This window comes from Sebastes umbrosus, chromosome 2 (genome assembly GCF_015220745.1).
Source record: "Sebastes umbrosus isolate fSebUmb1 chromosome 2, fSebUmb1.pri, whole genome shotgun sequence".
NCBI classification, from domain to species: domain Eukaryota; kingdom Metazoa; phylum Chordata; class Actinopteri; order Perciformes; family Sebastidae; genus Sebastes; species Sebastes umbrosus.
In genome coordinates this window covers 28,490,163-28,505,823 of record NC_051270.1, presented here as the reverse complement: position 1 = coordinate 28,505,823, position 15,661 = coordinate 28,490,163, and the positions used below count along the sequence as shown (strand labels likewise).

General features: G+C 39.9%; 1 protein-coding gene across 1 annotated transcript; it reads left to right on the top strand.

Moving 5' to 3' along the window:
* Window positions 1–1,325: 1,325 nt before the first annotated feature.
* On the top strand, window positions 1,326–11,098 carry atxn1l (ataxin 1-like). Its single transcript, XM_037756236.1, has 3 exons — window positions 1,326–1,479; window positions 4,906–6,105; window positions 7,589–11,098. Exons 2-3 carry the CDS (start codon window positions 5,029–5,031, stop codon window positions 9,047–9,049), a joined length of 2,538 nt encoding a protein of 845 aa, XP_037612164.1. The 5' UTR covers window positions 1,326–1,479; window positions 4,906–5,028; the 3' UTR covers window positions 9,050–11,098.
* Window positions 11,099–15,661: the final 4,563 nt, after the last annotated feature.

Genomic DNA, 15,661 nt, shown 5'->3' with positions numbered 1-15,661 from the left:
AATTACTCTGATAATAGCAAGAGATTTTCAGAAATGTCCTGTCATGTTTTGTGTTTTTCAAACAAATTCACAGAAGAAGGTGTATAAAAAACACTGTCATATAATGAAATCCCTTCAGTGCATATGGCTCCAGCTCCCCCTACTGTACAAAATCTCACAATGTACATTAGATGCATTTAACGAACTCTGTTCTCTTTCTTTTAATTTAGCATTTTGTGTAATCTGGGCATGAGCAGTTCTTTGATGTGAATTTTTTTTTTTACTATCTTTCTGCCATAAAAGCACATGACCTGTGAGTTTCTGTTAAAATGGCATCGAGAATTTATTTGTTTATTTGTTTTGCACAATTTAAGACTATACAACATAACAAAAAAATAAATGAATAATATACAGTGCAGGAAGAGGCAAGAAACCCACTGGGCTTATCTGAAGCCTCCAACTAGAGACAAGATTAATATAAAGAAATAATATGACTACATAATAGTGATAACAAAACAATTAGGACAAGATAATATATAATAACAACAATAACAATACAGTAAATATATCAAAAAAGACGTGTGCGTGCGTGCGCGCGTGCGTGCGTGCGTGTGTGTTGCGTGGTTAGTGTTTGTGAGGAGGATATTGATTTAAATATCTATAAAGACTTCTTCAAACAACATTATGAGTGGGGGAAAATGAAAAAACATAAAAACAGATACATGGACAACATGGGGATAAGCAATTACAAGAGAGCAGATATATATATAGAGAGAGAGTATTATATATATATAGTATTATATATATATATATATAGAGAGAGAGAGAGATAGTATTATGTATATATAGTATTATATATATAGAGAGAGAGTATTATATATATATAGTATTTTATATATATATATATAGAGAGAGAGAGAGATAGTATTATGTATATATAGTATTATATATATAGAGAGAGAGTATTATATATATATATAGTATTATATATATATATAGAGAGAGATAGTATTATATATATATAGTATTATATATATATATAGAGAGTATTATATATATATAGTATTATATATATATATATAGAGAGAGATAGTATTATATATATATATAGTATTATATATAGAGAGAGAGTATTATATATATAGTATTATATATATATATATAGAGAGAGAGAGAGATAGTATTATATATATATATATACTATATATATATATACATATATATATATAGTATTATATGTGTCATTGTAGTTGGATGTTGGTAGGACAAAGAAAGTGAAGTGAAACCATATTTATCTGTCTTCTCAGTGTACGTGCCATGTATTTGTGCATGAGGGGAAAAAAAACAGGAAATGTAATAAACTCAGTGACGTCATTGGTGCGCGCCTCTGCTGGCCTTCGAGATGGGCTGACTCCTCTTAGCCTTGATTTCTCCACTTGTCCCTCCGCACATATCAACTTTGTTTTATAAAGAAAAGCCTGTTCGCGATGACATTTGGAGGTACGTCCACACACAACGAGACACAGCAGAGACACCTCTTACAGGCGTTGTGCTCATTGCCAGGCTGGTTGTGAGCAGATTGTGAGTCAGGAGTCAGTCAGTTCATGTAGCTAGCTGTTAGCTTCTGTTAGCTTCTGTTAGCCGTGAAGCTAACTAGCCGGAACCTCTGGGAGACATTACACTGATAACTAAACTGCTTCATGTAACATTATCTATCATTTTAACTCCTCTTCTAGCGTGTAGTGTTAGTGTAAGAAGTGCCATGTTGTCTCTTTGTTGTGTTAACGGAGAACATGACGACTCCAGGTTGCTAGGTAACTTCAGCTAAGTCAGCCACTGAGCTAGCTGGCTAACGGTAAACACAGTGACTGTGAGGTGAGGTGTGGGAGGTTAACCTGGGGGAGAAAACTCTCTGGTGACTACGTTTAGAAAGCAGAGGTTTATATATCTCAGTGGTGCTGTTGAGGGGTTTGTTTCAGGACGCAGGTTGACTGAGTTTTCTGGACAACTGTGCTTTAGTGAAACCAGGAACCCAGCTGAGTGTGAATCATGATGACTGATGTAAAACAAGTACAATGTGTGATAAATGAGTAAACCTGCTTCTTGGCTCGAGCCCAAGAACTTAATTCAAGATTAATTACGCATGTTTCTGTTTACTTCTGTTGAATCAGGTGGGACTTTACACCACAACCTTAAAGGTCCCATATTGTAAAAAGTGAGATGTTCATGTCTAAATGTGTCCCAGTTTGTTTCCTGTTGCAGTGTATGTTAATAACATCAGCTGACAGGAAGTTAACATGGACCCAAACTGTTGCCTAGCAATGCAATTCCGTTGAAATGCACTAAAACAGAGCGTTTCAGACAGAGGGTGAATACAGGTATATTCAAGCAGACCGGATGAGGAAAATAAAGTGTTTTTTGAACATTACAGCATGTCAACATGTTCTAGTAGAAACGCAAAATACAAGTATGAACCTGAAAATGTGCACGATATGGGACCTTTAACTCTCACAAGAACAGTTTCTATCCACAGGCCATCACTCTGATGAAGACTTAATCAGTCAAACACTGTCAGTAACCCTGTAACACTAAATATCCACTGCTGCTCCCATAGATTATAATTCTTGCAGTCTTTAATGCACATTTTTGCACATTTTAGATTTTAATCTACAGTCTTTAATGCAATTTTTTCTGTAATCTGCACATATCATCTGCCACTTTATGTACATATTGTAATATGTACATACCTGTCACTGTAAATATAAATCCTACTCAGTGTACATACAGTATATAGACATCTCCACATGTAAGATAAGATATTCCTTTATTAGTCCTGCAGTGGGGAAATTTGCAGTGTACAGCAGCAAAGGGGATAGTGCAAAAAACAAGATGCATCAGCTAACACAGTAAAAAAGAGCTAAACAAAGTGTAATAAAATATGAACCATTTAAATAGAAGGAAGTATTAAAAAAAGGAGCAGTATATACAGTATTGACAATAAACAGACTATTAACAAAATTGCACAAGTGGAAAATGATATTGCACAGTATGAATTACACCCGAGTAGTACTGATAGACCACTGGTGTACAGTAAAGTGCAGTTCTTGTCAGTTTTTTGGTGCGTTTGTGGTCTACATGCTGTACATAATAATCCAGTCCACGTATATCCATCCGGTATTTATTTCTTTGCACTATTTATATTGTTTACAACTCCCGAACACTTGACTTGTATATAGACATTTTATTTTTCTTATTGTATTCTTTTATTCTGTTATTTCTATTCTGTGTGATTACATTGGGAGAGCTGGATAAAAACCAGAGTCAAATTCCATGTATGTATATACTTGGCGAAATAAACCTGATTCAGATTCTGATCTCTGTAGTAAAAAAATTAAATATTTAAAAAGGTTGCCAAGACTTAGTGGACCAGTCACAGCTGTACTGGAGCATGTTTGTCATTTTTATGTTAGAATAGAATCAATTTAATTACAGCAAACTGAGAGGTAATGGTGTCAGTGGTCAGACATTATTTTGCAAGCTTGTTGTAGGGTGCAGTATTTGTAGATCTACATGTGTGTGAGTTCAGTGTAACTAACATGCAGTTACTTGTACCTACTTATTTCCTGGTTGTACGTTTTTCACTGGAATTACATCCCTCTCAGATCATGATGAACCACATCCTAGCTTCTTACATTGCATAAGGAAAAGGAGACATGCGCTTGTCGCCATTGCAAATTGTATTTGAACCTCTGGTGGGTGAGTCATTTAAACTCGTGCTCTCCACCCAAGCTTTGTTCTAACTCGCGGATCTGTTTAAAGCCTAGTTAAGACTCCAAAGATACCAAATGTGTCTGAATATTCTTATTTTTATTGCTGAATTCAGTGTAAATCATGCTTAAGACATTTAGAAAATGTCCCTTTGATGGAATGGTACAGCCAAAAAACTTTGGGATTGTTTCACTAATTAAAACTTTATTATATTATGTAAGCATTATACAGCTTCAGAATCAGATTGATTTGCCATGTAATTACACAGAAATATAAACAACAGCTAGGAACAAGGACAAGAAAGCTGGACAAATGAAGGTAAAAAGTAGACAGGACTAGCAAAGAAATAAATACTGAATGGATATACATGGACTGGAAGATTGTTTGGAGATGTCTATATACTGTATGTACAGTGAGTAGGATATATATTGACAGTGACAGATGATATGTATATATACAAATGATATGTACATATACAAAAATGGGCATTAAAGACTGTAAAGTAATAGTCTATAACAGCAGCAGTGAATATTTGGGTGTTTTTGACAGTTTATGACTGATTTAAGTGTACATCAGAATGACGGCGTGTGGAAGAAACTGTTCTTGTGTTTCTTCAGAGAAGATGTGGTCAAACAGATACAGAATATATGATACTGTCAGTGTGGAATAAGAGGGTTTTTCCACCTCCCAAATAGACGGGAACAACTGGATAAAGGGATCAAGGTGTGTGAATTTGGGGTGGGAAACAGGTCTGATGGGCGTCTTTTATGATACTATAACAGTACGTGAATATTTTCCGGTTTCTTTTCTCCTCTATGCCAGTAAACTGAATATCTTTGAGTTGTGGACAAAACAAGACATTTGAGGACGTCATCTTCGGTTTTGGGAAACACTGATCAACATTTTTCACCATTTTCTGACATTTTATAGACCAAACAACTAATCGATAAAATAATCAACAGATTAATCGACCATGAAAATAATCGTTAGTTGCAGCCCTTGTGCTTTCCATCCTGAAGCTAAAGATGGTTACATTTTTTCATCTAATTTGACATGTATATCAATCATTTTAACGCCGATGTGATGAGGCAGTATGTAACCTGGGAAAAGATTTGAATTGTACTTATATATCCTTTTGTTTTTTGTTCTTTGTTCCAGGTGAATTGGCAGACAAGGTCAGCCAGGTGATTTCACAACTGGTTCCTGTGCGGGCTGACTGGCTTGCAAGTTTCAGTTCCTGTGCAGTACAGTAAAGCCATTCGCTAGGGTCAGAGGATTGCAATGAAACAAGCTCAGGAGCGCAACCAGGAGTGCCTGCCTCCTAAGAAGAGGGACCTCCTAGTTAGTAACAACAGTGGAGCTGGAGGGACAGGAGGAGGAGTTGGGGCTGCAGGAGGGGGTGGTGGCGGTGGCGGAAGTGGAGGTGGCAGTAGTGCTGGTGGTGGTGTTGGAGAAGATGAAGTGGTTTCCATCCAGAACTCTGCAGCCAACAGTGACACTCAGGGAGGGACCCCATCTGGAGAGTGGCTGCGAGCTCAGCCAGGTCTTCATTATGGAGTGGATAATCCTGAGGGTATACCAGCAGTGCCAGTTGACCAGTACAGTATGCTCTACAAAGTGGCTCTTCCATCTGTTACCTACTCACCTACCAGTCTTCACCCAGTGTTAAGCCACATCTCTCCAGCCTACACTGTACACTCATCTCTCCTGCAGCATCCAGGCCTTTCCTATCCTCCTCTTGGTTACGCCCAGATCCCTCATTCCTCTCTCCAGTTTGTTAGTTCCCCTTATGCAGCGGTACCTTACGCTCTACCCCCTGGCTTTGTCCCGGGTTCATTAATCTCTCCCTCAGGCACCATTCCTCAGTCCCATGCTGTGTCCCACCTTGTTCCCTATCCATCTGTCATACAGGAAGGGGTTGTTTCCCCACCTCCCCAGGCCCAGGTAGCTGCTCATACCTTTGCCAAAGGCAGAATCAGCGGTGTCCCGCTGATGCTGCCTTCAGAGCAAACTGCCCAGCAGCACCTTGGTACCCTAGGAGTCCTGCCCGCGACAGAGCTCGACTCTCGAGGGTTGCCGGTCTTCTATCACTCCCAGGGCGCCAGGGCTGCCACTGCCACCAGAGACCCCCACAGTGCCCAGCAGGAGAATGAACCAGAGATGAATGGAGGCGATAAAGAGCAGGGAACTAGGGTGGTCGTACTCGACTCGGCCTACACTGCCAGAAATGCACGTCTGCTGCAGGTAGCATCCAACTCTGTTGCCCAGGAGTACAGCCAAGACAGAGGCCTGCTGAACCGAAGGCTGGAGGAGAGGAGCTCACCGGGCCAGTGCAGCACTCCAGACAGCGACCTCGAGGTAAGACACACTGACTTCCTCCTAATGTGACTTTTGACTTCTGTTTATCTCTATTCCCAACTTTTAGCAGTAAAACAGTGATAGAATCATGCAAATGCAAAACCATTTTACATGGTAAGGGAATAAGAATAACCTGATTAACACTTCTAAATAGTCTAATCAAATCAATTTAATTTATAAAGCCTCAGGAGGCTTTACAATCTGTACAGCATACGACTCCCTCTGTCCTTTATGACCCTCAAAGTGGATGAGGAAAAATGTAACCCCAAAAAACAGGGAAAAAATGAAATACACAGAGGGCAGGTAATATAAGATTTTCCTTCTCCCTGCTCATTTTCAATCATTGCATGTGTATGATGTTATTACATATTGCAACTCATATTATGTGAATAATTTTGTGTTGGAAGTGTACACTAAAATTAATAAATTTCAGATAGAAAAAACAAGATTACTTGTTCATTTATTAGTTTGCTTTCTTAAAAGTTTTCAAGTGTGAGCATGTGAATGAAAAGGAAGTGTTAATTGTCAGAAAATCATTATCATCATTCAACATGGCAAGCAGCAGCATGACCAAAAGGAAACAATCATCATGTTGATCAAGGATTAAAATATCTAACATAATAAAAAATAACAATTTTTCAATGTTATAATAATCTAAGTTTATTTTGTATAGACATTTCAGTAGCCTACATTATTATTAAGTCTAGAGTATGTCAATGTCTTAACTGTACACCTTCTTACCTCAGTATTTGTGGGACTCAATCGCACGTGTTAATTTTAGACTCCGCTTCCTTCCTTTATCGTGTGCTGTGGGTCTGTAGGTAATTGGGCAATCTCTCACAACCACACTTGCCACTTTGTGCCAAAGCTGTATTATTTGTGGTTGCACGGAGATGCTCAGTGAAGCCCCAAGTACCTCTTTTGTGAAGGAAGAACGTTGATTCCTAAATAAGTAAAATAGTTTCAGTCCTCTTGGTTTGTTCTGGCTGGCATAATCAACGGCTAATTTCTTATTTGAATCAACCAAGGGAGAAACACTAACAATACCAAATAAAGGCCAGTGCAAGTAGCTGTGAGTAGCTGCAGATTCTTTTGTGATCTTAGGAAAATGTTTTAAAATAAGGAAACTCGTAAGACCGAAATTTTTCATTTTTAGCTACAATGTGCCATAAATGGCCGTTATAGTTTACATATGGCCGCCTAATTGAGAAGTAAAAAAAAAAGTTTCTGTTGTCAAGAGCAATATTCAGGCATGTCATGCGTGCGTTGGATTGAATTTGAGGCTTGAAGGATGAGATGCTTAAAATGTTTATTTTATTTATTTACTGATACACACAGATATTTCACACTTACATGCTGTAATTCAGGCTGCTCTTGTGGGAAATTGATGTCTTGTTGGAAGTTGTGTCACAAGTCATTTTTGAATTATGTGTGTTTCTAAAAGTTGTCTGACTAACACTTCATTCCTTTTATTAACTTCCAGGTGCAGCAGGTGGTTGGTCGTTTTGTTTCCTCTAGCCAAGGTGGAGTGCGGAAAGAGGTCTCCTTTGCTCCTTTGAATCTCTCTCAGGGTGCCCAGAGAGCCAGAGATGTCCACGGAGAGAGCACAGGTGTAATTTCCGGACGGACTGCGTACACGGCCCAGGCTGCGAGTTACACTGATCCCAGACTGACCGGTCTCCAGCAGCAATCAGGACAACCAGGCCATGCTGTCATGCTTGCCAACGGGCAACCAGTTCTTATTCCCTTGGAGTATCACCTGCAGCATCACCCCCAACCACCACAGCAACACTACCCAGGGCAGGTTAATGATGCCTCAGCCAGCCATGCCTCTACCACCATGGCCTCCCTTAACCCAAGCTTTAAAGCCTCTGATTCTTCAGCCAGAGTGTGCCTCCTTGAAAGGGCGGATCCGACCGCAGCTCAGCAGCAGCTCCCCCATCAGGTCCCCCATCAGCCTCCTGTCCAGCCTACAGCAGATGTGACGCAGGCCTTAGCTTCGAGCCTCGCTCCTTCCTCGGCTCCCTCCAACCCGTCACACTTCATGAAGGGAGCCATTATCCAGCTGGCTACTGGGGAACTGAAGCGTGTGGAGGACCTGCAGACTCAGGACTTTGTGAGGAGCGCCGAGGTGAGTGGGGGGCTTAAGATTGACTCCAGCATGGTGGTGGACATCCGTGCCAGCCAACAGAGGCCAGGTCTTGTGTCGCTTCACTTTACTGTGGGGGAGCAGCAGAGCAAAGTGACCATCGATGTTCCCCCGGAGCACCCTTTTTTTGTGTTCGGGCAAGGCTGGTCGTCCTGCAGCCCCGAGCGCACCGCCCAGCTCTACGGCTTGGCCTGCCATCATCTGCAAGTAGGAGACGTGTGTGTGTCCATCACCCTGCAGCAGCAGCTTCAGGCACAGCAGCAGAAACAACCACAGCACCATCATTCACAACAGCAACAACAACAACAGCAGAACCTGTCCAGGACTTTGAGCAAAACCAACGCTACATCAGGACCTGGTCACCAGCTCATGGGGCCTCCTGCCCCTCAGCAGTCACGGCCCCCGTCTCATTTCAGGCTAGACCGCATCCACAGAGAAAGACAGAGGGATGGGGAAAATGCAGTTGATAAGGAGGAAGCCACACATTTTGGGGTTGTTGGGCACTCTGAGTCGCCCATCAGAACCAGTAGGACCTCAGCAGAGCATCCAAGGAGCCAGAGCAGTTACCACTTGCACACAGAGAGCTCTGCTTTTGCAGGGGCAGGGATGGGAGCAATGCAGGCTGCGCTAGGTGCTTCTCAGAGGCGCTGGTCTTCACCTGGCCTCCAAAGATACAATATGAAGGGAGACGATGGGCCACGCCCTCAAATAAGCACCTCCGGCCACACAAGGCCCTCTTTCATCCCCCAGGAGGTCAAACTGTCCATTGAGGGGCGCTCTAATGCAGGGAAGTAGCATCACATTTGGTAGCAAATATAGAAGAGACTGCCATGAGTAAGAATGAGTCTGACAAGGAGAGAAAGAGGAAAAAAAGAGTGCGAATGTAGCCTCAGAATGTTTGAGATTTTGCACACCTAAAATATACAAAAATACAAGATCTATCTGGTGAGTTCTGGTTTGGTTCGGTTGTCACTCAGCCAAAGGATACGAGCCTGTGGTTTCCCAGCCAGCTGAGGTCTGACGGGGACATTACAAGCCGAGTAGAAAGTATGTAGCGGATGAAATGCCTACCATAGTCCTTGCACACTGCATTTCTCTTCCTCCCTCCCTCCTTTGTCGCCACTTCCTCATACCCATGCTTGGAGGTTACCATCGCATTCAGAACACTCTTGCTTCCTTTTTGACCAAACCGTCTCCTTGGAAGGACTACGAAGAATGTGTTTGTAGCACGGTGAAGCTACCAACTCTGCAGGTTCTGATGCATTTAAAAGATCCCAGCCAGTGATCTTCTATCTCCTCCATTCCTAAGATCCTGTTTCCTTCAAAAGCGTTTACCCAAAAAAAGAGCGGAGTTGCTGACATCAGCAGCTCCTGCGGTGATGTTGGCACTGTTGACGCTAACTGTCAGTGTATGTTACATTATGCTTCTCCGGCAGGAGTCTAAAACCTCTGCTGTCAGCAGAGATACTCCCCCCTCCTACCCTCCTCCTTCCTTTTCAGGAGGTCGGTCTGTAAAGAACGGGGTCCCCTCTCAGGCCAAGTGTGGCACGTCCCGCTTGTCTTACAATCGAAATAGTGATAAGTCAATCAGTGTGTCTGTTCAGCAATCAGTTTCCACTCAAAAAAACGAATTCAGCTCATGCCCTCTGGTGTAGGCTGAGGGTCCTAACGTGTGAGTGTGTTTGCATAAATGCCACAGATTGGATTAATGCTTTGCTCTCTAATGACTAGAGATATTTTGCATTCCAGTATCATCAGTGAGAATATCCATCACTTAACTTTTTCTCCTTTAGAGAATCACTTCTCATCCTGAGCGACACCCTCCCTCCTCCTCCTCACTATACCTCAAAGCTTTCCCGACCAGACCGGTGACCTTAAATGCAATTTTAAACGGCGTAATTAACGGAGGAGGCACTGGCTGGTCATCACCAAAGCCACCTGTGGGAATGAGACATTACCTTGTCACATCACTGGCTGCAGGCCACTTTAGTCCTAGAAGAGTGGAAGTTTGCCTTGTAGAGAGAAACCCTGCGTGCGGGTGAGTCAGTGACGAGGTGTATCTCTTTGTCCTAGTTACTCTTTGCTCAGTTACCAAATTAAAGCAATAGTTGTTTTTACGGCACGCGGCTGTACTGCTCCTGCTCCCCCAGGAGTCTCTCGTCGTGGGCTGTATTATATCTCTGTACATCTGAGGTGTGAGATCTGACCCTCTTTAAACCCCAACCTTTAAAGGTGATGCACTATTCATTTTCATAGATTTTTTTCAGTATTTCTACACAAGCAATGCATGACAACTTTCTCAAGAAATCATTGTAGATGCTTCTCTTTGATTCTCCATCTCGCTGATGATATTTAATCTTTTACTCAAGTGCATCTCCAAGAAAGGCTTGACTCTAATTAAGTTGTGATCATTATCAAGTTATCTTCTGTTCTGTCTTTTTTGTTTTAACGTATACGGTCCTTCGCTTTTGTACTTGGATGTACTTTATCCAGTGGATCTTATGATTGTCTTGTGTTGCACATAGAAAATGTCACTCATTGATTTCACACTGACCTTGTTAATAGGAATCACAGTACAGTAGATGTGTTTTTTTTTTTTTAATGAAGGGAATATGTTTGAAGTATTGTTGTTGGTGTTTTGTGGTGTGAGAGAGAGAGAGAAAAAAAAACTGACTCGCATTTTTAACTCTGTTTACAAATTAGCCAAGATGAATGCTGCAGTTTCCTCCTTCTGACAGATTTTTATCCTTGTCACTGAGAGAGAAAAAAAAAACAACCAAAAGGGTGAAATTTAAAATAAGTGCAATTAGACCACACATTAAATCATTCAGAGGTTTATAATCAGACCGCATTCCTCAAGCAGACATTCCCATTGACAAGTGTAAATCACCCAGTTTTCTTTTTTTCTGTCATAGATCTTTGGACTTATCGCTGGCAAAACATTTTATTATTTTTTAATATTTCTTGCATTACCTGTTTTATTTCCTTTCATTGGATGTGCTCAGACAGGAGGATCAGTACATGGTTGTCAATTGTGTGTTTGACTATGTGCAGGTGCTTTTCATTAGCCCCAGATATGTGTGTCTGTCTGTCTGTCCTTTTCAACTCTCTTAACTTCTCATGGTTCACTGAGTATACAGCGTGACGCTCTGTCAGCAGGTAGAGAGGCCGTGAGAGAATGAGTATCCTCTGGTACTCTCATTATGAGCAGCTTTAAAGGATAGGTTCACAGTTTTTCCAAGTCTGTTTTATAACAATTCTCACATAAAGGGTTATTGTTCGCTGTAATCATTCCTCCTGTCCATACTGGCTGTTTAAAGATTCCTTCCTGATGCTATTCCGTTGTAAGCAACGTCTGAAATTAACACCCGTCTAAGCGTCAAATGCGGGTATATTTTCTGTTTAGCGAGTAAATCTCAGAAGGCTATCTGCCTTCTGAGATTTCTGCACTGGTGGGTAAACATTTATACAAAAATAGTAATGTAGTAAAAAACTATGCTCGGTTACACTGAGAGTCTGAAATGTACTGAAACAAATATATATGTGACACTTAAAGGCAATTTATTATTGTGGCTGGTAAAAAATATGATTGGCTGGTAGATTTTTTCATCTACAAGTCCTCTTGGCCGATGAGTCAAAAAGTAAATTTCGGACACTGATTATAAGACATTATGTCCCCCATCCCATCTCTTGAACTGAAATCACATTAGAAAGGGATCTCTTTATGGCCAGTATTGACAAGGGCGGCATAATTTGAAAGTTGAAATGTTATTGAAATCGCATTATGGCCTACAGCAATTTTCAAATCGCAGGAGGCGCAATATTTGTTTAAGGCAAAATGTGTGTCAGGATATCATATTAGATTAAATATTGCCTATTCTACAGACTTAGGAAAACATCTTTGTTTGGTACAGATCCACGCAAAAATCACACCATAATCATTTGAATATGTTTTTCAATGAAAACAAGTACAATCATATCGCAATATCAGTCAAAATAATCGCAATTACGTATTTTTTCAAAATTGTTCAGCCCTGGTATGGACAGAAGGAATGATGATCACACTAGGGCTGTCCTCAACCAAAGAAATTCTTAGTTGACTAACACTTGTACAATTTTGTCGACTAATCGATTAGTTGATTTTAATTGACAGAGTTTCTCCACAAAGAATCATATAAAAGCACCACTTTAAATCTTGTGTTTACCAGAGATGTGCTCATAAGTTTCTTCATTCAGAATGAAAAAAAGCATAGAAAATGAGCAACTAAAGAAATCTTAGTCGACTAAGACCAAAACGGACTTAGTCGACTAATCCACTGGTGTTATTGTTTAAAATTCAAAGAAATACACAATACAGACAGGAAATTGTATTAAAAGTTCCTAAAAATAACAGGAAAACTCATATCTGATGCAATATTCACAGAAAATAATCTACCCAAAATTCACCCAAATCGCAAATTTTACATGAAACTTCCTGCAGTTAATGCGTTCACTATTTGGGTTAACTGTACAGTTTATCAGTTGTTCTGTACTGTTATTGTTATGCATTGAATATAATGTGAAATATCCAGAAAATATGTCACTTAGTCAGGGGTCGTCAGTTTACTCAATGATAGAGAAGGGGTCCCTTATTGGGGAAAGGTTGGGAACCATTGGTCTAATCGACTAAGTGTACATATGGAGTTAGTATTGTATTAAGATGAAACTGTGAACCTATCCTTTACAATGCTTTGCAATGGGAAAGAAAATAAATTTACTATAGTCACATCCTACCATCACAAGCTCACCACAATGAGTCTTTTTCATGCTTTAAGCAATATACACAATACCTGAAAACATTTCATGTAGTCTTGGCCTGTTTCTATGCAGTAAACTCAGTATTGTACCCTTCATTGTCTTAAGTACAGCTCTCTGAAGCAGTAGGGCAGGTTGGGGCGGATGCAGTCGTTTCACGCTGATGTCTGGTTATAGGATGTTCAGCTTTAAATAACCTTTTTAGGAATACAAACCAGTATTTTGCTTTTCTATTTGCTTTCTTATTTTTTGCTCCCCATCTTCCTACGTATAGCACACTGCTGACTCACAGATCAGTAAACTTTTATTGTCTCGTCACGATGCCACGCAGTCGGAGCCAAATCACTCGAGACGAGTGGCGTTCAAATTTTCACGTGCTTGTTCAGCATTTATTTTGGCCAAGCCACTTTGACATTGTATTATAGGTCAAAATGCATTTGATGGGATGTAAATGGTGCAAGCAGTGCCACCGGTGACTTTACCTCCTGTTGATTCTCACAGCAAGACCATCCCGTGCTGCCATGAGCCTGTTTTGTTTTTGCCCTCTGCTTTGAGCAGCGTGTGCCATGTTAAAGCAGGAAAGCTCTCCTATACCAAGATGAATCTTATTCACATCACTGATAGTCTGTTGCTGTAAGTAATTGCACTAAATGCCCTCCTTTTACAGTGTTTTGACCTGTTGGTAAATTGAAGAGTTTCAAAATGTAAAGCACACAAAATCATGGAGAAATCGCAGGTTGTGTGTTTCTGTAGATATTTTGTTTTTGTATAGATAGCTTTGATGATGCTTGTCGATAATGCCTTAAATTCTGCTTTGTACAATGTGTGAAATTGAAATAATGGAATAATGTTTCTGTTAGACTTGGTGTTCCCTTTTTTCAAGCTGTACAAGAGCAAATCAGAAATCTTGTCACGCTTATGAGCAGAAATTCATATTTCTGAAAGGGGTGGCGGTGAATTCTCTTTTTGGGCCCCAGACGGTTCAACCATGAAATCTGCAACTTTTCTGTTTGCGTGGTGTTTTCGTTTTTTTTCCTTTTTCATGATCTATTCCGTTACATTTTTAATACGCTCTTTACTTACCTTTTAATTCCTGTTTTTTTTCAATGTGTGGAAGTGAAGTAAATGGAAGCTCTTCTCTGCACTTTTCACAAGACGATGCCAAGAGTGTCAGCAACGGAGGGCAGTCCATTAATTCCACACACACACACACACACACACCTGTTGTTTTTATTGTTGTTGCACAAGATCAGTAGTTTTTTATCCCTAGAATTAATGGATTGTGTTTGGTGTCTTGTGCTTTGTCCCACAGTCTCTGGACAACAGGTTTGAATAAGTGGAGACAGACAGGCTGCGTTAATCAGATAGCTTTCCATTGGTGGTGATGTGATGGTTTATTATGTTTTGTGACGTTGGCAGTGGGGATTTTTACTCCCCGTGTGAACTACTTCCTGTCGTTTGATCCCGTATTGAACTGCAAAGGTGAATTTAGGATGATTTTGGTGTTGCTGATGTCCAATTTAAATCAGGAGAAACGAGAACGGTTAAAAGTTTTAAAGAAGTCTGTATTTTCAGATTTGACATTGTACTTTTTTGGCACAAGGTGACACTGCTTTTTATGTGACGTGCAACTATCGAAAAAACAAAAAACAGCATCTTTTTTTTTTCTTCAAATGCCTAAATCTGCAAAATATATGCAATGATGTAAATGTAACATTCAATCCTCAAGTATAATCCAGGTTGTATGAACTTTGTATAGTGAGTTTTAATATCGTATGGCCGTACCAATATGTATTGATCTTTATCAGAAGCCTTAGAGTTGTTGACCGAAAGTGCTCCCTTAGAATACCCTACACCTACCTGACTTTAACAAAGCATTAATATCTCTATTTTGTTGCATTTTTATTTGTACCGTTTTTGAATAAAATAGATTTGTACTGTATATTTGTACCTCTCTGTGAACTACTTAGGGCGGTTTTTGTTTTGCTGTTTTAATTCTATGTACTTTAAGGACACAAAGATATTGTATTTTTATTGTTACAGCTAACTTGGAGACATTGCATTTATCATGTTTGTTAAGTAAACACAATATAATATATATATACAAATATAAATATAAACTATTATCCAACTTGTGTGCCGTGTTTCTTTAGTTGCATGTACTGTATGTATTTATTTTAGTATTTGGTTCTCTTTAGGGGCATTTAGAAAGAGTTAGAGGAGGAAGTATTGAGATCTTTTACCAGAGTAAAAGCACATTGTAAAATTCATAATTTTACTTTTAAAAGTATTATCAGCAATATGCAGCAGAATGGACCCATCATTGATTTATTATCACTGATGCATTACTATAAAAGAAACACTTTAATGCTGCAGCAGGTAATGGGGAGCTAATCTAACTACTTTATATACTATTGAGTAGTTTATGTCTTATGCATTAACTTTTTCAATGAGCCTTGCTTCACTTGCTGTCTAATATATCCCACCCACTGCCAGGTGCCATTGTAATGAGATAATCAATGTTATTCACTTCACCTGTCAGTGGTCTTAATGTTATGGCTGATCGGTGTATGTTTTAGATGTCAAAACTTGATCTTTACAGTAAAGCTGGCC

Excerpts from the sequence above, each read along its gene's own strand:
- atxn1l (XM_037756236.1), top strand. The coding sequence starts at position 5,029 with ATGAAACAAGCTCAGGAGCGCAACCAGGAGTGCCTGCCTCCTAAGAAG. Across the intron at positions 6,106-7,588 it reads CTCCAGACAGCGACCTCGAG|GTGCAGCAGGTGGTTGGTCG; the intron begins GTAAGACACACT and ends ATTAACTTCCAG.